Here is a 27,247-nt window from a genome sequence, read left to right as displayed (position 1 = left end):
GCTGGGATGTCACGCGCTCCCAGTCCCTCCTCTCCTCCCTCAGGCCAGCAACACACACTTCGCACACATCAGACTAGAAAGGTGAGCTGAGGTTACACTAATCAGGATTAGACTTAGTTTACCTAACGTAGGACAATGCCAGCATATAGTCACGATGGGATTGGACCCTCCCCTCCCTCCCTTCACACACACACCCCTACTCCAACAGTTCGGAGTTGAGGACATGGTGTTTTACATTACCGCGGAATTCCGACCATTTTGAAAACAAACGTTTTCTGCTGTGCACACGCACAAACAAACACGGTGACACACTTGCGTATCTGTGTGAAAGACGCACTCACACAAACTCTTTGCACTGGAAAGCTGATATATACTCTGCACCCCCTGCTATGGATCTTGTCCTAAACACACACACACACTTTCCTGAGGATACCGCAGACCAGTTTTGCTCCCTGAGTCCTGCAAACATTACATAACACACCACACAAACCCCACCCTCCTCTCTTCTCCACTTGCTCAGTTATAATGCAGAGTTTATTTGTTTCTAGGGAAGTCTTGCATACATAACACTGTTACTGGATACCAGCAGGCCCTCCATCCCATAGTGCAGTTTGGAAATGTACTGGAAATGGATGTCTGTGTGTGTGCCATCTTGAAGGTGACCCTGCACCCCAGTATAGAGATGTGAGGAGAAGACTGTACTCTTGCAGTCCTCCTGTCCAGGTCCTACATGTCTGCTAATGTGCAATGACCTCAACCACATGAAGGAGCTAGCCAAGCTGTGGCTGCCATATTGATTATTTAAGTGATTTCATTATGAATTTATCCACTCGGTGCCTCTTTAACCCTGGAACCTCCCTCCTCTGAGGTCACTTTATTTGGACCCTTTTTGAACAGGAAATGCATCAATGGTACGGTAAAACTAATATGGTCTAAAACGGATGCTGATTGGCTGAAGTTAATTACTCAGTGGTTTTATTTGATCACTACGTCTAACAACTGCTCAAGCTCTCTTAAAGACACTTTTACCTAGACTAAACACAGAAACTGGTGGCCGGCAACTACTTTTTTGTAAGCTCACATCAGCCGGAGAGCCAATAGGACAGGCTCTTACAATCATGTGATGCCCAAGCCATGACCTGCCAGTGCGGCGTGAGGAATCTGTCTTCCTTCACACCATGAAAGATCCAGCCACACCAACACAGGAAGGTGATAGCAAGACCCAATGGAAATTTCCAGGGATGTATGCTAAAAGGTTTAGCCTGTAACGAATTGAATTAGCTGTCGAGATGAAACAGTTTAACTGGGAAAAAAAACAATAAGAAGGCTGAATGTGATCCCCCCCCCCCCCCCCCCCCTGGCAGAAACACACAGTGCTGCACTCCTTGGCCTCCGTACACAGAATGGGATGAACAGATGTGTGGTAAAAAGAGAAAAAGGGAGAGTGAAATGGACACACACAAGGGCAGAAGCCAAGGACGGAGTGTAGCTGGGCGGATAAAACAGGAGTTCCTCCTGGCCTCGCCCACCAGTCTAAGAAAGCAGCCCACTGAACTCCGGTTCCCACCCTAGGAAACTTGTAAACCTCTGTGGCAAGCATGATGACTAGTCACCATGACTGTACCACAGGCCCCTTCCCTCTGGCCAAGATGGCCGTTCCTACTGTTCAGGTCGGTTAGCCATCCAGACGAGTTAGTCATGCCCACAGCCATGTGGTCTTTAAGCAAGTATGCTAGTCAACTGTCACTCAGACATGCTCAACCCATACAATATACTGTATGTGTGTTTATTTCATTTGATTTGTCTCACCCTGAAGGACAGACACACACACACACACACAAACCCTGTGACGAATGGAAATCAGCTCATCCCTCTCTTCCGCCACGAAAAGGGAACTTTGAAAATAAAATGTTCTCAACCACGGAATCTAAAAAAGCTGCCTGTGCCTGAAATAGGCTCAATGAGAAGCCTGTCCTTGTCTTAGCATGCATTTGCACCGACTGGCGTAAATCTCTTCTGTCGCTACCAGACAGGAAGGAGGAAGAGACACCACTGTGGGAGCACTGCTGTGATTGGCTGGCTGACCGAGGGATGATTAGTGGTACGGTAGAAACGTTAACAGGATGTCAGGGTTGCCCGCATTGCAGTCATCCTCACAACCGTATAACAAAGTTAATATTCTCTAGTTACTATACATAGTTCTGGTTCTGTTTAACTGGGTTTTAGTAGTCAGTAGGCCACAACGAAATTGGCCATGTTTAAATATTGTGGTATTTACAGTAATAGTGATACAGTAGCCTCTCTTTTCTTAAAAAAAGAAGAAGAAAATAGACCCGCCTTCTATCTTCTCTTTGTCCTTCTGTCACTGTCTCTGAGGTATTATGTCTTTGTGTGATAGTGTCTTAGCTGTGACAGGGACAGTGTGTGGCAGCGTGTACCAGTCAGGAAGTGTGTGTGTGAGAGCATGAGCCCTGTTATGTTAATGAGACATGTCGAACACGCTATTAAGTGACGCTTGGGTATCGATCGCCCAGCTCTCTGCGTGTTTAGGACTGTGGCGGCATACATGTCCACTGATAAATTGCTGGTTTGTCAGCAGGCTGTAATTCAAATTGTGAATGTGTGTGTGTGTGTGTGTGCACAATCTGTACGTGTATTGTCATATCGTTGCTCAAGGTTGACGAGAGGCACCATTTACAGTAATGTTTTATATTAGGTACTATATAAAGAACGCCAGTCAGGCCGCCGTCCGTCTAATCATTCTAATAGCTGGTCCATTCAGCGAATCAAAGGTTAAATCGAGTGTAATTGCTGCCATATTCAACCAAGGTGAATTATATTGGGTAAGGCTTATTATTCCTGTCCAGGTGGACAGCCAGGTATTGACCCACGAGACACTTTATGTAGCTTTTTTTGTTCCATGGCCAGACTTGGATGGAAACTAACCTGCCAGTAAAAAGCCATTAGCTCTGTTTGCTCCAACAAAAGCAAACACTGTGAAGAGTTAGCAGTCTGTCTTCCTCGTTACCTGGCTAGGGTTAGTTGTTAGTTCATTCGTTTGTTGTTGCGTGATATTACCTGTTGTGTGTCAGGATATTTGCGTGAGTGGTGTTAGGCTTGTTGGCCGTTAAGAGTTGGGTAAAGGTTGTTTTGTGTTCATGGTGTGTGCGTGTGTATGAGTGTTTGGAGATGAAACTGCCAAATGCTGAAGATGATGACTCAGACGGGAGGTCACGTTTGGTTGATGACGTCACGGTCCCTCTGCTCTCAGGCAGAGTTAGAGATGGGACACAGAACATCCGACCTGGACGACTCACAACCGAGATGGAGCGGCGAGTGTGTGTGCGTGTTCAGTACATGAGCCTGCCTTCAGTGAAGTCGATTATGGAGGATTTCAATCAAAACGGGAGGCTCCTGGGAATACACCAACCTCTGTGTGTGTGTGTGTCCTTTCTGAAGACATTCTGCTCCTTTCAATTCTTCAGTCACATTCATCAATCCATTTTCTGTCTTCATTGCTCTCTTTCTTCTCAGCGTGTTTTCCCTCAGGTTTGACTGCTATAACACATCTGTCACACACGCGCTCTCATAACCTGGAGGACAGATGGGGGGGGGGGGGGGGGATCTGAGGACCTCACTGTTCTGATTGTGACAGTGACAGAAGACCAGACACCATGATGTTTGTTTAATGAAAGAACAGCTTACTGCCTCTCTCTCTCATTCTCTTGCCCACTCTTTCTCTTTTCTCTTTGTCTGTCTCTTTCTCTCTCTCTCTCTCTTTCTGTGTTGCTATCTCTAAACAGACATGCAGTCTGAGGTCTAGGATCTAGCAGAACCTGTGGAGTAGAGGGGTTCTATTGAGCTTGTGGAGGCTGAGACACGTGCACACACACAGACACACACGCAGACACACACACACACACACACACACACACACACACAGACCAGCACGACAGCAGAGACACACAGACAGACAGAGGTGGTGATAAGTTCAGCCACATGCTGCCTTTCCCACGCCCCTCCCTAACAGTCACGCCGTACTTTCTCACACACCTCACACGCACACACACACGTCCGTTCACACGTTCCAAAGCTCCACAACACCACAGAGGCGTGATGATTACAGTGACTTGGTGCTCCTAAAGTGGAGCCTGGGCTGCCTTTGGCTGCGTGCTTTTGGTCCATTTATGAGAAAGTGGGTCACATGGGAAACTTGTCCCATTTTTGGGCCTTTTGTTTGTTGTCAGTGGAGTGTGCCGGTCCGACTAGGCCTTTGTAGGATTTCTCAATGGAGCTCTCTCTCTCACACACACACACACATACACACACACACATACACACACATACTCTGTCACCACTGGCTGACTTTGAACACTAGTGAATGGGGCATAGCCTCAGGCCACTAGAAAGATAAGTGGGTGTTTGCTAAGATTTGGGGGTTTGCCCTCTTGGCCTGGGTGTTGTGAGGACTACCTCCAGGGTTGGTCTTTGGGATCTACACACACTTGTGTGTCTCACGCTGTTGCGCTTCCCATTGTTGTGAAAACAATAACAACCTGATAAAGCAATGATTCACTCCTGGTCATTTTGATTTACGCTGTCCTATCGATGGTGCCAGTCCAGCCGTCGCCATTGGAAACCCAGCTGTGATAGGATGAAAGGCTGGGCCCTCTTCGGCTTGCGTCAGCTTGCAGCCTTCCGGACCAAAACACTGTCTGTCTTCCTGACAAAAATGCAAGGCTTTGCTCACATCATTAACAAGACACACCCCATCTCCCCAACACACCCACCATTAACCCCCTCCCATACACCCCTCTCTGACCTGGATTTGAGGGTGTAGACAAGCAGATGCAGACAGATACCTCCTTAGACACTTAGACTGCAGGCGTGTGTGTATGTGTGTGTGTATGTGTGTGTGTGAGAGAAAGGTCCAACCAGCTCATTGATATGACAACATTAACAGATTGAGGTTATCAGAGCATGGTCATTGTTGTTGATACAGTATGGTGGCCTGGTGGGGAAGTGCCAGGTCTGGGTCTAGATGCTGGGTCTGGTCTGGGTCTAGATGCTGGGTCTGGTCTGGTCTGGGTCTAGATGCTGGGTCTGGTCTGGTCTGGGTCTAGATGCTGGGTCTGGTCTGGTCTGGGTCTAGATGCTGGGTCTGGTCTGGTCTGGGTCTAGATGCTGGGTCTGGTCTGGTCTGGGTCTAGATGCTGGGTCTGGTCTGGTCTGGGTCTAGATGCTGGGTCTGGTCTGGTCTGGGTCTAGATGCTGGGTCTGGGTCTAGATGCTGGGTCTGGGTGTGGTATAGGTCAGGGTTCTGGGTGACGGTTGGAGGGATAAGACTGGGAGGGTGATACTGGGCCAGACTAGAAGTCCTCCTCCTCTCTGGTTTCTACATGCTTCATCTCATACACTTTATCTGGCTGAATAGATGGATTTAAGGAGGAATGCCCACCCCCCACCCCAACCTCCTCCTCCAGTCTCCCTGTCATGAATCATTCATGGGGAGGATGGAGGGTGCTGTCTGTTTGGCTGGCCGACCTCCACTGATCAAGAAGTGTGTGTGTGTAATTTTGAGAGAGAGGATAGAGGATGAATTGGGAATGGTAAGGGTGCATTAACAGTATGACAGTATAAGTCTGCCCCCCCCCCCCCCCCCCCCCGGAGCCAGACATGGGTTGACGAGCCCCTCATGAAAAAATCATTCACATGTCAGTTTTTGCAAACCCAAAACAGTCCTTTGACATGTCAAACAGGCCTGTCTGAGTGCTAGGAACTTGGTCACACCACACGAACACACACACACACACACTCATACACACACCTCTGACTATATTTGTATGGGCATGGAAAGGGAGAGGTCTGGGACTGTCTGATGACTGCTGTCTGGTTTGAGGAGGCGTTTTCGGATACAAAACTGAGTTTTGTATCCGAGCCATACACACACAACCCCTATCAAACAGACATATAGGAACATGTTGGAAGCAGACAAACTCTTCAACAAAATGTGTACAATGGTTTATTGCTCATTGAGTTGGGCGTATTGGACATGTGTGTGTGTGTGTGTGTGTGTGTGTGTGTGTGTGTGTGTGTGTGTGTGTGTGTGTGTGTGTGTGAAATGGAGGAGTGAAGGCAGTGTGTTTCTGTTTGTTCCAGCAGAGCTTCCATGTGAACGCTCAGTGGAACGGAACAACAGAGCTCACCACGGCCGAGTAAACAAGCACGCACACACACCCACACACACACACGCACACACATATACACATATACACGCACACTCTTACTCACAGTCACTAATGCGTCTCACACACACACAAATCCCTTACTCACAGTCGAAAACATGTCTTATACACACAGACACCCTTACTCACAGTCACAAATGCGTCTCACACACACACACACATACCCTTACTCACAGCCACAAACGCAACTCACACATACACAGACATCCACAACCACTTACAGTCACAATCGTGTCTCTCTGACACACACACACACCCCGTAGGAGACAGAGTTAGGCTGTTGCCCCCAGGTTGCCGGGGAAGCTCTTGTATATTCCCTCCATTTGTTTTGTTGATAGATATAGATTATTTTCTCCTCCCTCCTCTGCTCTCCTCTTCTCCCTCCCTCCCTCCCTCCCTCCGTCCCTCCCTCCCTCCCTCCCTCCCTCCCTCCCTCTCTCTCTCTTTTAGACCCCCCCACAGAGAGATTACTGGAGCGCATGCCCCCCCCCCCCCCCCCCACCCCGGGGGAATAGTTGTGTTCTTGCCGCTGCAGAGTGGCTAAAAATACACCCATGTTGATCTCTCCTCTTTTCCTCTCCCGTCTGTCCCTCTGTTCCTATTTTCCTTCCTCCTCCCCTCCTCTTTCCTAATCTGCCCCCCCCCTTCTTTCCTCCCCTCCTCTCTCCTCCTCTGCTCCCCCCCCCTTCTCTCCTCCCCTCCGCTTTACTCTTCTGATGTCCCCTCCTTCCTCTCTCCTCCCCTCCTCTCCACCACTTCTCACACTGTTTCTCGTGACGGTGATCATGCAGAATCCGTCTGGCCACTGTCCTCAGACTGAGGGTGAGTTCTGGAGGGGAGGGGTGGGGAAGAGAGGTCAGACGACAAGCTCAAGTGGGCCCAAGTCTGAGATGGCTTTTGATGGTGGACATGCCAGTGAGGATTCTCCTCTCTTGGGCTAAACCAGCGGTGCAATCAAGGTAACAGCATGGAGTCCGTTTACAGTGTGAACTACATCCGGAAGAGCTTTCCAGGAACACACATGACCCATGGCCTAACACCGATCAACAAGCCACATTTCGGAACTGTAATTCCGAATGTGTCAGTCCACAACGAAACATACTCTGTGTCCTGGGAGAAATCACAGAAGTATTGAACCTGGAATGGTGGAATATACCACGTGAGGTTGTGTTCTCCAACATGTTTGGTTGCACTTCACGCTGGCAACAGCAGTTCTTTCAAGGGTGAACGGCCAGTTGCTGGCTGGGCAGGGAGTGATTTATTCCGAAAGCACAGTGAGCACATGTCATCATCTTCAAGGGTAGCAGGGCGGTGGACCTTGGCTTGGCTTCACCCAAGAGAGAACACGCGTTCGCTATGCCCCAATGCGCCGCACGGCACGCAGAGGAAAACACAGAACAGAAGAGGAGGGGAGAACCGAGGAGAACACAGGGGCCCAGAACAGAGAGCGATGCAGTAGATGCGAGCAGGACAGGACCAAACGGAAGGACAGGACCGAGCGGAACAGAACAGAGAAGGGCACAGCAGAGCAGAGCAGGACACAGCAAAGGGGTGTATGGTACAGTAGAGACTATTACAGTACAGTAGGACGGAACACAGTAGAGCAGAGGCCGGAGAGGGGGGCGGGGGGGGGGGGGGGGGGGGGCTGGGGGGGGGGGGCGTCTAGCTGACACACAGCCCTGATTCTCACGTCTCCCTGTTAACAGAGATGAGGAAGAAAATGACTCCTTTGTTCTTCTCGGCGTGGCACGTGCTGTTCTCTCTCTCTCTCTCCACCCTCTCTCGCTCTCTCTGTCGCCGCCTCCCTCTCTCTCCCTCGATCTCTATCGTTCCCTCTCTTTCTACCCCCTCTCCTCCTCTCTTTCTCTCGCTCAGCCTCCCTCCCTCCGTCTCTCTCCCTCTCCCTCTCTTGCTCTCCCCCTTTCACTCCCTCTCCCCGCTACCTTACTCTTTCGCTCACATATCCTTCTACTCTCTTTCGCTGTCTGTGTTCCCATCCCACTCTCTTACATGTCGATGTATCTCTCTTTTCGTCGATTGTCTCAGCTTACCCTCCCTCTCTTTCACAATCCTCTACTCTTCTTCCTCTCTCTCCCTCCCTCTCTCTTTTCCTTCCAGCAATCCCAGGTCATCCGCAGTTTAAAACCTGCCCAGTGGCGTGCGTGTGTGTCCGCGTGTGTGTGCGCATGTATGTGTGTGTGTGTTTGTGTGTGTTAGAACATTTGAATTTCCTCATGGACCTTCCATGGGGCTGGTCCAAGCATCACACAGCTGGCTAGATCCTTCCTGCAACAGTATCAGAAAAGAGATAGCATTATTTTCACATGTTACTGGTGCCTCGTGTGTTTAAGTGTGTGCGCACGCTTGTGTTGGTGCCAACATATTAGCTGTATTTTTACATCTATGTGGCCTTGTTGCATTGCCTATATGAGGTCATTTGTCAGTGTGTGTGTGTGTGTATAGTATGTGTGTGTGTGGTTCTTGGCCCCTCCCCCAAGTCCTTGGCGTGTAATAAGCATGTGGGACTGCAGCAGTTTGCACATCTGGTGGGTTTGGTCCAGGCGCTGCACTGCTGCAGACATGAACCAGTGCCCCACCCCCCACCTGCTCTCCCCTCCCCCAGCCTTCACACACACACGCACACACACGCCAAAGGAGCTCTTTTCCACGTGGTCTGAGGACACGCACACCACGGGAAAATCTCCCTTTGTCTGAGAGTTGCGCCAGAGGCTCCTGTGCTGACTATGTTTTTTTTCCCCTCCCTACGCGTGTGTGTGTGTGTGTGGGTTTAATGTGTATCTGTGTGTGAAAGACTGTGTCACATAAGCCGCTAGGTGGGACAGGAATTACTGACAGCGTCCTGGGCTATGACACACACACACACACTGTCGAACTATTCAGGCTTGGCTACCAGATCAACGCCTCCCAACCGAATGGACATTATTGAATTAGTGGAGTGGAGTGATAGGGATGGTTTAGGTTTGAGATCTCATATCTAGTTTGAGGGCTTAGTACCAGCTGAAGATCAGCATCATGGATCTCCTTGAGTCATTGAAAGGGTCTGGTACGCATTCGCAATGTAGATAATGGACACATGCACAACTACGCAGAAACCAGCTCACACACGTACAGTACACACATGCCCACACTGAGTATCTTATTACATGTGTGTAGTGTTACCTAAACAGACTATGTAACAGGCACCTTCTCATCTCTCATCAGCCTAACAGGAACACAGGAGAGGAGAGGGGGATGGAGAGAGAGGGAGATGACGAGAGGAGGAGTGGGGTGGAGAGAGGGTGTAACGCAGAGAAAGAGAAACATAGGGGATACAGGGGTACTGAGGTAGAAAGAGGGGTTTCTCAGCTTGTTTTCGAAGGACGCGGTAGCAGGATGGTGAAAGCAAGCGAGACGGCCATATTTGTAGTCATCGCAGAGCCGAACTGAACCCGCTCGTTTTATCCGCCAATCCCTGCCTTGTCTGTGGTACAATTGTCTTTTTATAGCACTATGCTCTCTCTTTTAACTTGAATTGAGCATTAGCCCTCCCAAGAGACACAAGTCTCTGGAGAGACTCTTCATATCAGTCTGGCTGACTCACATACTCCCTTCTCTCTCTCTTTCCTTATTTTGTCTCTCCATCCATTCATTTGCATAATGCTCTCTCTCTCTCCCTCTGATCCTGCCATTATGCTTGCTGTCACAGTAGGAGGCATATCAATCCCTTCTTCTATCCATCCATCCATCTGTATTCCAGCACTGGATGGATGGATGGATATACAGATAGGACGATGAATATCGATTTTATGGTTTAACACTGCCATCCAGACCAGTGTGTCAGTCTGGTGGAGATAGACATGGTCACATGTCTAATAGGGTCACAGGGAAGGGTCAGGGGTCAACCCTCCTCCAGAGGTTACTGACGATCCATCAGGGAAGAAGACAATTACATTATCAGATTCAGATGGATTGTCTTACGGATTATTTAAAAGCGTTTCCAGTGAAAAAAGACCTTCCTTAGATCCATTTGTTCAATTTTCATCTTCTTCAAATAGAATGTCAGTCTGGTTATTTTGCTCTTGTACAGCATGTCTACAAGCCTTTTGGCAGATAGGCCTTTGATTACATAACCAGTCGTTGTTGAAGGGAATGCTGATATGTAATCATGAAATATTAATCTGAGTTTACTTAATGCGGTGTGTGTGCGTGTCTATGTCTTTGCTGCAAGGCACTCGTAGGTTCACATGAAAGATCCCATGTCGTATGATTTGTTTGCGTGTGCGTGTGGCATAAGCAGGTTGACGTGCGATGGTTTACTCTGTACGCATGTGCTTATGCGTGTTTAACGGATTCCAGTTTGAATGTGAATTTGAATTAGCGTGTATGTTTGGGTTCATCTGGGTAGTCCCCTCTTAGAACATCATTTATTCCTGTGTGTATATTATGTACGTGTGTGTGTTGTTCATATAGGTTAGTCATGGAAGGTGACCTTGCAGGCTGAACACAGGAGAACACTGCCTCTGTTTCCGGTAGGAAGCAGATTAAGAGCGCGCGCACCCCCGCTCAGATCTACCTCCGAGCTTCCTGTGCTCCGCTCTGGGTGCTGTTGCCAGGGAGACCAGACCCCTCAACGAGATAGCCCGTACCTGGGGCAGCTTTTCATTCAAGTCTCTCGTTCATATCCCTATCTTGACACAATGAGACTACAGTGACAGCCGATTGGCTGCTGGCCATTTGTACACTGCGAGGGAAAACAGACTGACTGTGTGCGTGTCTGTGTGTGTGTCTGTGTGTATGCACGTGTGTGTGTGTGTGCATGTGCACGTGTGTGTGTGTGTGTCAGGAGTCTCAAGAGCCCAGTCCGTAACCTTCAGGAGCCAGTCAGAGGAAAGAGATAATTGAAATGCCTTTCTTTGTGGCAACTTGCTTTTTTCATCCAACTAATTATTCGGTGTCCTTATTCTTCAAGGCGCTTCGTCCATATGCATGTGCGCAGGGGTACTTTTGTTCAAATTCCACAGTGTGTGTGTGGAGGTGTGTTTTGTAAAGTGGTGTGTGTAAAGTAGCTGAGATGAAGCAACTCTTTGTGTGTGTGCCTGGTTCAGTCTCTGATGGCTGCGTTTGATGAGGGCGACTGGGGCTATTAAGGAAGAGTGAGAGCTGCAGTCAGGTAGTCGACTCTGGATGGCTGCAAGCTGGCACGGGGCCAGCGCTGGAGGGCAGGACTGGCACATTCCTACTTGCCCTCATGGTCATAGTATAAAATACCTGCGTCACAGGCCGTAAAGGTTCACGATGTAACATGTAAAACAAGTGCCAAATGGCAATCTGCCTAAAACTATTTATTATTCTCCCATGGAAAATATAAAGATGGCTGAATTGAAATGTCCTATTATGTAAAGTATGTTTTATTAGCTTGCTACTGTGGCACTTATTGAAGTGGGAGCCATTGTGTCATTCCTAAGGGAAGGGTACTAAATACACTTCCTGTTGCTTCCTGGTTACCAAGGCAACAGCCCCTAGAGTTCTGTGTGGGGTGGAGCCTTGTCTCCCCAAAGCTGGCCAGGCCACAGAGAAAGGGAGAGCCGACAGCTGGGAGTCGACCGGGCCTGGCTGGACCAGGCTGGGCCTCAGAGCTGACTGTTTGACTGGAGATTAGGACAGATCTGAGTCTCTTGTACAGGACTGTGCTGGTAGGTGATGATAAGACCCAGTGTTGCTGGGGCTCCCAAACCAGGAGGCGGGCCAAGGACGCTCTGGTGAACTCTGATTGGTGGATGAGCCAGTGTGGTTTGTCTTTCCGTCAGTTCGTCGAGCCGTTTAGCTGTCCATCCGTCGGTTGGTAGTAAGGGTAGTTGGCAGGCGTATGCGCGTCCTCATCTCCCTGCGAGCGGAGCAGAGCGGCAGGGCCCGCCTCAGAGCAGCCCACAGCCTGGGACAGGGGTAATGTGGCGTACCACAGAGATGAGGGGGCCGCACGCACACACAGGAACACACACACACACAGGGAAACACCCACGTACACACACAGAACCACACACAGGATCCCACACGACATCCCTGCCTATCACTTACACACTGAAGAGCAGACTAGTCAGGCCGCTTCTCTCTTATTGGACAGCACTATGTTCCATACCCAGCCTGTAGGACTAAGCGCAGATAAACATCCCTATTTTTGGAGTGGCTGCCTGCACACATTATGTTGCCTGGTAATAGCAAGTCTATAGCAGGTGGTCCAATTGATATATATGCTAATGCAGTTATTGGATTGAACCCTACTCCCCCACCTGGCCCCCTCCCTTCCCTGTTCTCTTGGGAATCGAAGAAGAAGAAGCTCCCACTCGATATGAGAACCTGTGCTTCATGACCTCTGACCTCCCCAAATAAACTGAGCAATGACGCCCCCACCCTGTTGGAGGGCCGGTGCCTGTACCCTCCACAACCAATGGCCATGTGTAACATAGCTAGACAGGGCTACCTCTGACAAGGAAGCACACTGTTTTTTTTTCTCTCCAACACTTTTGTTGTTTTATCTGGCAGAACACAGCTGGTCTGATCAGTTCACACCTATTAAACACTCTTCCTCTCTTCTCTTTGCTCTCTCTCTTTCTCTCTCTCTCTCTCTCTCTCTCTCTCTCTCTCTCTCTCTCTCTCTCTCTCTGTCTCTCTCTCTGTCTCTCTCTCTTTCTCTGTCTCTTTCTCTGTCTCTCTCTCTTTCTCTCTCTCTCTCTCTGTCTTCTGTCCGGGTGAGGAGATACACAGATGGGGGCATGTGTGGTTTTGCGGGTAGTCCGACGAATGAAAGTGTCAAGTAACACACAGATAAATTAACGAGCCTGCCCTCTGCTCGTTCGTGGACCCACACACACACACCCCCCACACATACACGCACACACACACACACAGTCAGAGGACCGTTGCTACGGTGCTCACAGTGCATTAGCCGGGACGTCAGTGGCCTTAAGTGGGCCCTTAAGATTTACTGCAATGGTGAGATTGCAGGCTTGCTCCTGCAAAGCCCCATGGGAAGGTAAAGAGGAGAAAGAAAGAGAGAAAAGAGACAGAAAGAGAGAGAGAACGTGTGAGAGTGCGAGAGAAAGAAACGGGGTGAGAGATGAGATCCAGAGGAAAAGTGTGGGAGACAGACTGAAGCGTCTGACTGACGGCACACGTCTTGTAGACGTGAAAATGTCCCCAGCCAAGACAACAGTGAGGAAGAACCTGAAGGCATCAGTACACATTCATCAGCATTAAAGCTGCTGCACTTACAGCCCGGCCAGAAACACTGCTGCACTCCCCAAAAAAACTACTTTTCCCATAATTCAGTTTTTTTTTTTTTATTGCCCCAGCCAGAATTCTTCATCATGTATCCTGCTGTGGAGGCATCCGCTTATGAGCTGCCTTCATGTTCCAGACATTAGCTGGTAATTTAGCCTACTCTATTATTAATCGTGTGATTTTGCAACAGTTTCTGAAGCGCTTATTTCGGATGTAGGCCCGGGTAATGGATCTCTCTGTCTGTGCTAATGACTCGAGTGGCTGTGGGAGGGATCTCAGGGTATCGAAGCCGTGTTGAAGGTGGCGAGGAATTTGCAGGCTGATTGAGACACACAGGCCCAGAGTCCACAGAGATAACCAGGTGGATCACACGACAGAGAGAGAGAGAGAGAGAGAGAGAGGGGAGATGAAAGGAAGGAGAGAAAGAGGAGGGGGGGCATGGCACACAGAGAGAGAGAGAGAGAGAGAGAGAGAGAGAGAGAGAATAGTGGAAGGAGGGAAAGAGGAAGAGAAAGATCCTAGGAGACGAGAGAAAACGCGAGGGACACTAGGAGGATGAATTGGTGGTGGGACCCCCCTGTCCTTCCTCTGTCGTGGGTCGCAAGTGGGGGGGGGGGGGTGAGGCGGGGGGGGGGGGGGGGGGGGGTAGAATGTCAGACAACTTCCAGCCGGCCTGTCTCTCTCTGGCAGGGTGACTCTTTATCCAACTGGCTAACTGGCTGTCTTTCTATCTGACTGGCTATCATTTTTACCTGACTGGATGACTGTCTTTCGAACAGACTATCCGTCTTTTTATCTGACTGGCTGGTTGCCTGAGACTGGCATATCTCCACTGAAGGCGGTGGGTGTGAGGGGAGATGGTGGAGGTCTCTGGGTTTGTTTATAGAGCCTTGCTGGGGGACTGTTCTCCTCCCTAACCTTGTTATCCAGGATTCAATCACAAGGAACTATTTCTGAAAAGACTCGATCACTTCACACACCCCACACCCCCATCTGTCAAAGTGATAGCTAGCTAGCTGCTACACAGTGACGTTAACCAGCTGCCCCAGTGACAAACCTGCTTCGAGGACCTTCACTGGAACAGCAGACCTCTTTCCAACCGAACTGCTCTCATCTACTAACTCTACTACTTAATAGAGGGGCAGCAATGCATTCTGGGATTTTGAGACCAGTGCAACCCTCCAGCATGATGAAAACTCAACGTTTGATGATCACATTGTCCTGATAAACTGTAGATCATGTGTTATCCCAGCGGTGTGTCTGTTGTCACCATGGTAACAGCAGAATGGTGTTTTTAACCTCCACGGGGTTGCTGTTGGTTTACTCCCGGCGCTGCCGCTTTTGGCAACAGCCCCAGCGTTCCACCTTAACCACCGTTGTGTTACACCGGCATGTTTCCATAGATATTAGTGCTGCTAGCACAACCATGTAGGGAGATTACTTCCTGGAGACGGATTGTCTGATGATAATTAATTATTCAATGTGTTGATTATCTGAGACAAAGCGAGAAAATGGATGTCTAGACTTTAGACAGTTTGACTGGTTTGATGTATGAATAGGTAATCTGGGTTTCTAAGGCAACTGATTATGGGATAGCCTTGATTCTGGATGTTTCTGTGCAGATGACACAGCTTGTGGTGGAAGTCTGTAGTAATTATGGTGAGAGAGAGAGTCCCTCCTGTACTGAGAGTGTGTGTGGACATGAAGGCGCTACTGTTGGCCGGGCCGGGCCAGGCTAAACTAGGCCAGACCAGGTTGCGTTAGTATAGCTCCACCCAGGCATTTCATGGGACCGCCATCCCATAATAACATGACAGGCCGAGATGCATCTGATCAAATTAGCTGCTGTCAAGCTCGCTAACGTCATGGGATTACCACGGCAACACTGTGATCAAGTTCATTTGGTGCCATCGGTTGCCCCCGGCGATGCTGGGGCTGAGAAGATTCAGTTTAATTTTCAACGGTTTCCATTTTCGCTCCCTTCTTTTTTACCCCTCCTCCTTTTCTGTGGGGTTAAATTGGCTCCAAATTATATTTAGGGGATGGAAGGACTCAGGGGTAAAGGCAACCCTGTCTCTCTTTCCTTGAGGCTACTCCCGGTGTCTTGCCCCCCCCCCCCCCCCCCCCTCACGCACACACACTGCCACACACACACACACACATTTCACAAGGGGCCGTCCAATTTATCTTTCTCATCCAGACCAGCCTCCCCACCCCCTCCTTCCTGATGAGCTCAGCGTTCCAAAATCCACTGCCCCCCCCCCCCCTGTGAATGGGACCAGTCATAGGGTGAGGGGTAGGGGGGGGGGGTCACCCCAGGACAGCAGGGTATAGTAATAGAGGCTATCCTATCTCTGATTCCATTCTCATCCCCCATTCTAGGTGGATTAAGGCAGGGCCTTGAGGCATTGCAGCGTAACGCTCGGCTGTGTGCTGCATCGGCTGGGGTGGGGCTGTGGTGCTCATGGTGATAGTGGTTATGGGTTATGGGGAGGGGGGAGGCGGGAGAGTCCTCCTACTTTCTACTCCTCTATAAAAGCTGGAGGAGATTTACAGCCCCCCCCCCCCCCCCTCCTCGCCCACCTACTCTTCGTGACCGTCCGGGAGCGTGGTGGTAGGTGGGGTAGGAGAAGCTGGTTGGTTGGACGCTGCCTCCGAGGCACTCTTCCTTTGTCGTCTCCCGTATTTCTCCCGTCGCTGTCCTTGTCTCTCTCCGTTTCTCTGTCTGTTTATCTGTCTCTTCCCCTCCTCCACCTTGTGTTTCTCTCCTTTCCTTCTCCGTCTCTGGGAGGAGCCGGGCTCAGGCATTGTCTTCTCCCCTTTTCCACCATTTTCTGTGCAGCTGAGAGTGTGTGTGTGTGTGTGTGTGTTTGCTGTACTAACAGTGGGCGATGGTCTTCCCAGATGTGAATCCAGCAGTGTGAGTGAGTTTGCCAGCAGACAAATGATGGACCTGTTCAGGGAAGACATGGGGGAGGGAAGGGGGGAGGGGTCTGGAGGAGAGAAAATGAGAGAGACACAAGGGTAACTCAGTGTGTTTTCACTCCAGAGCTAGAGGTCTTCCTCCTACTACCAGGGTACTGAGGGGATTGTACACACAGCACACACTCACGCACAGACGCATGCACAAACGTACAAACAGGCATTTAAACAAGACTGCTATGTGGGAGCTAGCATCAATGGAGCAGTGTCACATGACACCACCCGAGCTCCACCCACGGTTGTTTTGGAAAAGACCTGTGCGTTGCCATGGCTGCAGAGCACCTGCTGTCTCTTGTGTGATTGTAGATTTCCACCTGCGGGAAAGAAAATAACCTCTCCTCCCAAACCCCCCTCCCAAAAAAGTCTCCATGCCAACAATGTTTAACTGTCGTTTTGTTCCGTTGGCGATGGTGCGAGTTCTGCTCTCTGCCAAGTGCTCCGGGAGGAAATCAATGTGCAGGTCTTTTTTGGAGGAGGAGAAGGTTTTTTGTATGTGTGTATGTGTGTGTGCAAGAGAGAGACTGAGAGAAAGAGTGAGAGAAAGTGGAGGAGTTGTCTGTGAGAGAGAGAGAGAGAGAGAGAGAGAGAGAGAGAGAGAGAGAGAGAGAGAGAGCTGGAGAGAGAGAGTGGAGGAGTTGTTTGTGAGAGAGAGAGAGAGAGAGAGAGAGAGCTGGAGAGAGAGCTGGAGAGAGAGAGTGGAGTTGTCTGTGAGAGAGAGAGAGAGAGAGAGAGAGAGAGAGAGCTGGAGAGAGAGGATTAGGCAGGAAGCAGGAGTGTCAGGAGTGTGACCCGACTGAGGATGAGTGCAGCTGTGGAGAGGCTGCCAGCAGACAAACGGTGGACCTGTTCAGGGGAAAGAGGGCGATCTGTCCGTCGGCAGGAAAGAACAGAGGGAGGGAGACAAGGAGAAAGAGAGGGAGAGACTGGAGGGGTTGAAAGCTGAGAGAAACAGCATACAAAGCTATTTGAATACTGTATGACTACTGTAATAGTGTTGGAGTAATACCGTAGTTCTTGTATAATCCTTCAAGCACATCTACACCATAGGACTAACTCAAATCATATGACTGGCAAGCTGACCTTACATTAAATACATACAAGGCACTTACCCACCTGCTAACACACTTGTACTTGAATTAGACTGCGGTATGTGTTGGCCATTTAGTGTGTCTGCTGTGCTCTGGACAGTGGACACTAGGCCTACATCTGTTTGCACACACACACGCGCGCACACACACACAACCCCTGAGTATTCCATTGGCAGTGCCACACATGCCCTCTCCAGTGGTCTCTCTATGAAGTGAGTCTCTGAGTGGCCTGGCCCTTGGCACAGCTGGGCTGGCAGAGTGCGCTCCCACCCAGACAGCCTCTTAGTGTTCTCTCACATTGGCACCCTCGCCCTTGAGGAGCCGTTGGCTTGGCAGCGGGCACACAGGGCAGTGGGCGCGCTGAAGGTCAAGCAAGCCATGGGCACGCCGAGTGTGTGTGTCTGTGTGTCCTTGGATGAGTGTGTGGGTGTTTGAGCCTGTGTGTGACACACTCTGCCCAAAGGTCTGTCACATTCTGGAGACGGGCCACGGATAAGGAGAGAAAGAGAGAGAGAGAGAGAGAGAGAGAGAGAGAGAGAGAGAGAGAGAGAGAGAGAGAGAGAGATTGATGGAGTGAGAGAAGGAGAGGAAAAGAGCAAGGAGGGCTGCAAGTACAGATGGTGTCTGAGGCAGATTATCCTACTCCCAGACTTAAACCTATAGCTTCAGAAGAGCCTGTCTTGAGAAAGAGATTTAGGCAAGGGATTACGCTTAATCTGTGTCACAGGAAAACGCCGCATCACGTCCGAGATGGATACAAATTTGAAACGACGATGAGAGGGGGGTAAAATGAAAGTTCAAAACATGTCTCCCTCTCGTATGCATCTCGTTCCATTTCCACGCTCAGTGGATCTGAGACACCTTCATGGAATATCTTATGAACATTTGGTATTCGTCTTTTTTTGTTGGTCTGATGCATGCAGCGCTTTGACAGGAAGACTCAGGAGGGCTTGTGTTTTTTAGTCGTTTTTTTTTTCTTTCCCTGTGTCATGTTTCTTTCATGCTGCCCGCCTGACAGCAGAGAGGGGAAGCGGTGAGTCGTCTGTGTCTGGCTGTCAAGACTCCTCCTGAGTTTGGGGGGGAGGGCGGAAGAGGAGGAGGAGGAAAGGGGGGGAGGGTTAGATTGACTGATTGTGTGCCGTGAAGGAGAGTGAGAGAGAAACAGAGAGAGGGAGAAACTGAGAGAGAGAGAGGGGGAGAGACAGAGAGAGAAAGCGGGGGAGAGAGAAAGAATGAGAGAGAAAAAGAAACAGAGGGAGAGAGAGAGAGATAGAGAGAGATGCAGAATAAATGGTGAGAGAGAGACTCTCTTGAGTCAGCACAGAGCTCATGAACCATAGCCCGTTCTCAGGGATGGGGGTATATGTGTGTATGTGGGTGTGTGTGTATGTGTGCGTGTGTGCATGTCTGTGTTTGTGTGTTAAGTCGGGGATATGAATAACTTTCTCTCAGCCCTTCCTTGCTCCAGTTTTTTTGAATTCCTGACTGTTGCCCCCCATGAATAAAGCATTGGGCCTTGGCAGGTTACCTTCTCATAGCTCAGTGTGTGTGCAGCATGTGTGTGTGTGTTTATCTGGACTCTGAAACATGCTGTTAAGGAACTATTCAGATTACCTGACACCTCTCAAATACATTTTACTGGCAAACAGGAGTAAAAAGTATTATAAATATGTCACCTTTTAGTAATTTAGCTTAATGTCACATTGAAAAAATGTTTATGAAAATTTGATTTGAGAATACAAAAATGTGTCACCAAAAATTATTTGTTGTTTTTTATGAAACCACTTTTTACTCATCTTTGCCAGCGGTGCCAAAAATACCGTAGTTGACTGTATCTGTGTAGGAACTCAGACAGGTCACAGCTGTGTTTAACCTCCACCGATGACCTGGCAGAACATTGTTGACTGACGTCTCCTCTCTCCAATCACAGAAGGCCCCTTCACGGGAACCCCTCCCACCTATGGCTACGATGCGGACCGGGCGGAGGAGCAGCGGAGACATCACGACATCCTGCCGTACATCGACGACTCCCCGTCCTCCTCGCCGCACCTCAGCTCCAAGAGCCGCAGCAGCCGTGACACGCTCTCCTCCGGCTCGCTCGAGTCCTCCAAGTCGGTATGTGAGCTGTCCCACAATCCTCCATTCACCCACGGCCATTGCCCTTTAAAGGGATAGGCCTCTATCCTCTGTTTGATTTATCTGCTGCCTATTCTTACTGGTAGTAATTGCTGTGTTGCTTGTATATTTGCAAAAGAATTGTCTTTTTGTGAGGATGTGAGCTAGGTAATCATTTTAAAATGCTAACCTCACCAACACCAGCTTTGGAACAAGCAGTAGGGCACTAGTGAAATGTTCTGATGCAGTACATACTGAGCCGTTTTCAGACAAAGTTCTTGGGGAGGACCCAAAGGTTGATGGTGGGGTCCAATAGATCACAGAGCAGATCTCTTCTGATCGGCTCGGTAGGAGAGTGGGGGAGAAGGGGGGGTAGAGAGGGCACTTGTGTATTATATCATACTCTTCAAATCGCTAACCACGAGAACTCAACCTTGTTTAGCTGTCGGCCTTTCTCTCATCCAGGGAATTAGCTGTGTCTCCACTGACACTGTTCCTCTGACAGGAACAGTGTCTGACCAGTGTCTGACCAATAAACTCTTTTGTTTAGAGCCAGAATTCTGGAGTAAACCCTGCTGTGTCGGTTTCGTTGTGGAGCCTTCCAGGGAAGGCCATCCCACACACACACACAAACAAATACACACACACACACACCAAATCAACACAGCTGCACTGACAGGCCTATTCGGGCAAGAACATTTCATTTCTGTAATTGTCTTGAAATGCAATTCTGTCTGCCCTTGACACGTCCTCACAGAGGAAGTCCAGCTCATACTCTAACATTCTCCTGTCGTCTCCCCTGATGACTCACCACCTCCGGAGCCATTGATTGGTTCATCCGGCCAGCATATTTATTGACGTCACAAGCATGAGTCACCGCCACCTCCTGCTGTTTCCCAGAGTTCCGTGAGGCGGTGCCCAAGCAATGTCATCCTGCCACCCAACCTGCCCCCTCCCCCCACCCTACACACCCCGCCCGAGGGGGTAACGTTCGTGGTCGGACGTTCGTCCCATCCCTGGCTCCGGCTGACGTCTCTCTGGGCCGATGGTCTTCAACCCCTCACCCCCCCCCCCCCCCCACCCCACACACACACACCCCCACACACACCCCTCAGGCTAGGGCTACTTCTCCCTAATGACCCCTGTCTGTCCGTCTGCCTGCCTGGGACATGCGCCTCGGTCTCCTGACAGACAAATGTCACGCGGAGATGCAGTGTGGCAGATGTCAACACGTTAGCGTTAGCTCCGTTAGCCTCGAGGGGCCGTCGGGGCCGGGGAGGGGAGGGGTTAAAGAACCATCGCTCAGTCACTCTCCCCGCATAGCCAAGTGATTCATCGACTGTGAGAACTAAGGCGTGTCTCAGATGGAGAGAGGTCTCATTGAAGATGGTAAAGGATGATGGTGATGTCCACATTAAATATGAAAAAAAGAAAACAAGACACTTATCATCCCCCCATTTTCTTTCTTTCTTTCCACTCCCCACATTATATGAAGTGACACACCACTATCCCCCCCACCCCTCACCCTCACCACCGCCACCCTCACCCCCACTCCCCATTCCGGGCTCATTAGTTGCCACAACAATGAATAAAACATCAGTCTGGAGATGCAGTTACCCCCCCCCCACACACACACACACGCACACACCCACACCCCCTCCACCACCCGAGCAGGGGGCATCAGGGTCTGAGGAAGCCACAAATACGCATGCTTACTCTCCATCAGTGGTCTGAACCTGTATGGCTCTCTGAGGACTCCCATCCTCTCTCACTCTCCCCATTCACACAGTCCCAGCCCTGAGGCTGGGATTGTAGCCCCTGGAGGCCTTGTCAGTACATGACATAAAGGGACCATTGTAGATGATAATTGAACACTCAGGGGAATGCCATACAAGGGATTTGAACCTCCAAAGTTCTTATTTATTTATCTCCTCCTAGCATATACGGTACTGAAGCAAACCAGGCCGTTATGGAGCTCAGTAGTTGTATGAGAAGTGACATTTTTAATCCCATCTCCATCTGTATAAACAGGAAGCCGATCAGAGCTTAAACAGACTTATGGGTACTGTAGCCCCTTTTTAGCATAAACCATGACACTCCCCGGAGTTCCTGACTGACATCTGCTGTCTATACAACTCGTTCTCTTCGTTTCTCCTCTGGTATGAGAGGTGTGCTGAGGTTGTGGAAGGGTCAACGAGTGTGTGTGTGTGTGTCCTGCAGACGGAGCTGGACCTGGAGAAGGGTCTGGAGATGAGGAAGTGGGTCCTGTCCGGGATCCTGGCCAGCGAGGAGACCTACCTCAGCCACCTGGAGGCTCTGCTGCTGGTGAGCTGCTGCACACACACACACACACACACACGTGACCACGCGCACATGCAAACAGACCTGCCGACACAGACGCCCGTGGAGTGTAGTTGCGTTGCTCCTCAGCGTCGCTTCTTCCTGATCTTGCCCTTGTTGGGGTTCGAACTCGGAACCTCCGACCACCTCTTACCTACGCCGCTTTAACCAGCTGTGCCACGGCAAAGTTAGCTCTTTGATGGTGCGGCTCGGAGATATTTACACGCTCACACCCAAAGCCACGCACACACACTGACCCCCTCCTGACCTCCCTCCCCAGCCCATGAAGCCCCTGAAGGCCGCTGCCACCACCTCCCAGCCCGTGCTGTCCATCCCCCAGATCGAGACCATCTTCTTCAAAGTGCCGGAGCTCTATGAGATCCACAAGGAGTTTTACGACGGCCTGCTACCCAGGGTGCAACAGTGGAGCCACCACCAGCGCGTCGGAGACCTCTTTCAGAAACAGGTGAGGCACACGGAGGGGGAAGGAACATCCGGTCATGCAGACAGGTCAGTCAGACAGACAGACAGTCCAAGAGACAGACAGTCAGTCAGTCACTCAGTCAGACAGCTAGTTTGACAGACAAACTGACAGTCAGACAAACAGACAGTGAGACAGTCCAGTCAGACAGAGGTTAATACAGTACTGGTTGCTGTGCTCAGACACTGTGTTTGTGTCTCTCTGTTAAGAGAGACCTTGTCTGTGTGTGAAGTCATGAAACCCCAATGGATGAAATCCACCCCTGACAGGACGGGAAGGAATGTCCACTAGGCATGCACCGACCTGACAGGATGTCTCCCTACTCATCCCTGTCTACCTACCTGACCCAAGGTCTATTCAGACTGACAGGAGGACTGCCAGCAGAAACATACTGCTACCGCCTCTCGTTCTCTGCCCTGTTCTCACCCACCCGCCCGCCCTCCCACCTCTCCTTTTCTCTCTCCCTCTCCTTCCCCTCCTCCTCCACCCTCCCATCTGTCTGTCTCCCTACCCTCTCTCCTCTCCCACTCCCTCCCACCTCCTGACCTCTCCCGTCTTTTCTATGTCACCCCCTCCCTCCCCCCGCTCACCCTTCCGTCTTTTTCTCTCCCTCCCTCCTCCTCGCCCCCGCCCCCTTCTCTTCCTGCTTTCTTGCCTCCCACCGTCACTCTCTCCTCCCCTCAGTGCAGGGACAGCCAGATTGGCCAGCGCCAAACACATCCCGGGCTTATTTAAACCATTTTCACAAAGGCCTTCATTTGGATACACGTTTGACTTCCATAGAGATCCTCCCGTGTCCAGTCAGCGCTGTCATGAACAGGACACACGCGAACACACACGCATATACACACGCTCATACACACACGCACACATCACACGTGACGACGCTGTCTATTTAACCAGGCAGATGAGAGATGACGAACACTATACTGTGCTTTGTGTCTCGAAGAAGCTACTATAAATAGGCCTGCGTGGCGCTGTGACTGGAGCAGAGGACCTGTCTCTGTTCCTCTCCCTATTAACTTGACTAAGCTGACTCCCTCAGGGCCAGGAGGCAGAACACTGTGTTTGTCTCTTGCCGTCGTAAAAGCATGCATTCGAAATACTACACGTTTATTCACGAGTGTCGCTTTTTTTCCGTCTCCAGCCGCTCGTCCCTGTCCGTTCAGGGGTCTTTGTCTGGTAGACGTGATAAGAGGATGGCATCCGAAGCTGTGTCACATCTGCCTGGAAGAAGGGTGTTTTTAGAAGCTGATAGAACAGAGAGTCGCTGATGCCTTCTCCCTCATTTTCTCCCTCTTGCTCTCGTTTACTTTAATAGACAACATCTCGCCCCTATCCTCTCTCTCTTTCATGACCCTGTCTCCCTCTATCTTTCCTTCACTCTCCTTCTCCCTTTTTTCACCAGACTTCCCTTTCCTTAATCTCCCCATCTCCTCTTCTCTCCCCCCCCCTCCTTCCCCTGTCCCTCTCCTCCAGACACAATAAAGTAAGAGATAGAGGTTGCAGGAGCCTGCAGAAAGGCCTTTCCTAACATGAGAGCCATTTGGGGGTGAATGAAGGGGAGGGAAAAGGAGAGTGGAGTGGAGGGAGGGGAAGGGGAGGGGAGGGGAGGGGAGGGGAGGGGAGGGGAGGGGAGGGGAGGGGAGGAGAGGAGAGGAGAGGGGAGGGGGAGGGGAGGAGAGGAGAGGAGAGGAGAGGAGAGGAGAGGGGAGGGGAGGGGAGGGGAGGGGGAGGGGGAGGAGGAGAGGGGGATGAGCTATGCAGTGGAACAGTGGTTTTAGACTCTGCTCTTTTGGAGCTGGTTCTGCGTGTCGAGGAGAGATGGAAAGAGCGGCAGAGTGGATGGAGGCAGACATGGATCGATGAATGAATAGACGGACGAACAGATGGATGGAACGACAAACAACAAAATGTGGAAAGAATGGAAAGAAAGAACAGGGGAAAAAAGGGGTCCTATCTATGTATAGGCGTAAGTGTATACAATATATGCTGTAAATATATTTGCAGAGTGTGTGTGTCCGTGCGGTGGAGCTAAGCATGTCACACAGCGCTATACGGCACATACTCAATTTTCCGCCTGCGGATTGGCTGATTGTGTGTGTGACCACTGTTGGGAGGATTGGTTATGGGCTAGCAAGCTTGGAGGGGAGGATTACTCTGTGTGGTGAAAATTGCCTCAGCCCTTTCCTTCCCGTCTAATGGCTTTTGTAACGGGCCGGAATCGATCTCATGGCGTGACGCCAAGGCACGGGAGGTGCGGACAAAGGTCAGAAGTGGGGCCACAGCTGGCCTCATCGTGCTTATCTCTGGATGGTGACATTCACGGGGAATGACGTCATCGTAAGTGAAGATGGAGGCCGGGAGAGAGCGCGGGGAGCTGCTCGATAGGTAGGGCAGATAGCGAGGGCGAGAGAAGTGAGGGGTGGAAAGAGGTAGACAGAGGAGTAATGGGACAACACGGAATACAAAATAGAGAACGAGAGAGATAAGAGATTAGCATATTCATGAGCGTATGCTAATTGACCTGTAGTAAGGTTGATTAGAGAGCCATATTGGGCCTGTGTTCTGTGCCCCTCCAGTCTGTTCTCTAGGGATGCATCTTGGGTCTTGTGTGTGTGTGCGTTCTGGCTTTTGCATACGTCGTGTGCGTCTTAGCGTTTCTCTCGGTTGCCCCCTCTCGATGTCACACGCTCGGCACCAGCGCCCCACCTCTCCGCATTGATTGGTCTGTAGAGCGCCGAAGAGATGGATGGGCGTCACCGCTGGGTGGCATCAGGCCGGCGAGGGAGGACCAAAAAAGTTCCTCCGATCGACAAATATGTCGATCTTTTTTTACAGCAGCCGTTTCCACTGGCTTTAATAACTGACTCGGTATGTCTCTGCTGAGAGCCTAAACCGCTGCCGTTGCAACAGCCCTGCTTACCCGCAGAGCACCGCCACCGAAACGGGACGGGGGGTTCCCCCGCGGTGGCTGTGACAGCGTCCGGGGGGGGGGGGGGGGGGGGGGGGGGGGGGGTGGAGTGGTAGCTGTCACTCCAGTGACTTCTCAGTAATTCAATCCCATTATCACTTCCCACGATGCAGTCGGATGACCTAACACACAGGCCTACTTGTATGGTGATGGAAACGTTTTCTTAACTGTGACCTTTTGTTGTTTTGTCCATCGTCCTTCTCCGGCTGCCAGGCCAGCCAGCTGGGAGTGTACCGGGCCTTCGTTGGACAACTACGAGGTCGCCGTGGAGACGGCGGAGAAGTGCTGCCAGGCCAACACGCAGTTCGCCGAGATCTCTGAGGTAATGGGAACCTCGCCGTTAGAATGATGCACGTGTCTGTGTGTGAATGTGTGTGTGTGCGTGTGTGTGTGTGTGTATGAATATCACCATTTGTGTCCTTTCATCTTCATCCTTGGGGTGGCGGGGGGGGGGGGGGGGTTCTGGATATGAGGGGTGATTTAACACTGTGACTAGCAGTGTGACTAGCAGTGTGACTAGCACTGTGACTAGCAGTGTGACTAGCAGTGTGACTAGCAGTGTGACTAGCACTGTGACTAGCACTGTGACTAGCAGTGTGACTAGCAGTGTGACTAGCATTGTGACTAGCACTGTGACTAGCAGTGTGACTAGCAGTGTTGGACTAGCAATGTGACTAGCAGTGTGACTAGCAGTGTGACTAGCATTGTGACTAGCACTTGTGACTAGCAGTGTGACTAGCACTGTGACTAGCAGTGTGACTAGCAGTGTGACTAGCAGTGTGACTAGCACTGTGACTAGCAGTGTGACTAGCACTGTGACTAGCAGTGTGACTAGCAGTGTGACTAGCATTGTGACTAGCACTGTGACTAGCAGTGTGACTAGCAGTGTGACTAGCATTGTGACTAGCACTGTGACTAGCAGTGTGACTAGCAGTGTGACTAGCACTGTGACTAGAAGTGTGACTAGCAGTGTGACTAGCAGTGTGACTAGCACTGTGACTAGCAGTGTGACTAGCAGTGTGACTAGCACTGTGACTAGCACTGTGACTAGCAGTGTGACTAGCAGTGTGACTAGCACTGTGACTAGCACTGTGACTAGCAGTGTGACTAGCAGTGTGACTAGCACTGTGACTAGCACTGTGACTAGCAGTGTGACTAGCACTGTGACTAGCAGTGTGACTAGCATTGTGACTAGCACTGTGACTAGCAGTGTGACTAGCAGTTTTCAGTCCCAAGTCCATGACTACCAACCTCTCACTTACCCACTCACCCTCTTATTTTACTGTCTTTCATTGTTCTCAACAGGACCAGGGGCGAGAATTCGGATGAATGCGTGTATGTTTGTTGGTGTGTGTGAATTGTTGTGCGTGCGTGTGTGTCAGGCAGCTGTGTGTTTAGCAGTGCTGGAACAATGCATGTAGGGTGTGTTTGTGTGTGTGTATTTTGGTGTGTACCTGTCTTTGTGTGTGTGTGGGGTGGAGAGGATGGGGTTGTTCTACAAATTCTTTTTTGGTTCCTCATACCTACACCAAGCCCCCAGCCAGCTTCCACAGTCCCCTGGAGTAAGGTGCCACGCTCTGTCTCAACTATGAACAAATGAAGCATGACAGGCACAATATATTCATTTATCTTCCCATCGCCAAGACCTTTACTCCTCCGTGTCTCCCCCCCCCCCTCCTCTACACAGCTTCAGGGGCCTAGGGGTAGAGGTGGTTTCAGGAGAGACACGGGGGGGGGGGGGGGG

The 27,247-nt window shown here is 50.6% G+C and overlaps 1 protein-coding gene across 1 annotated transcript in view; it reads left to right on the top strand.

Annotated features, from left to right (window-relative positions):
* LOC136956864 (breakpoint cluster region protein-like) overlaps positions 1 to 27,247 on the top strand; it is a 55,279-nt gene that overhangs the window by 11,949 nt on the left and 16,083 nt on the right. Inside the window, 5 exon segments of the mRNA XM_067250886.1 lie at positions 19,524 to 19,708; positions 21,929 to 22,033; positions 22,329 to 22,514; positions 25,717 to 25,749; positions 25,751 to 25,877. Of these exon segments, the coding sequence (XP_067106987.1) occupies positions 19,524 to 19,708; positions 21,929 to 22,033; positions 22,329 to 22,514; positions 25,717 to 25,749; positions 25,751 to 25,877 (636 nt within the window).

Source organism: Osmerus mordax, chromosome 14, assembly GCF_038355195.1.
Source record: "Osmerus mordax isolate fOsmMor3 chromosome 14, fOsmMor3.pri, whole genome shotgun sequence".
Taxonomy (NCBI): Eukaryota; Metazoa; Chordata; class Actinopteri; order Osmeriformes; family Osmeridae; genus Osmerus; species Osmerus mordax.
The sequence above is the reverse complement of the archived record's forward strand: the minus strand, read 5'-3'. Positions and strand labels throughout refer to the sequence as shown.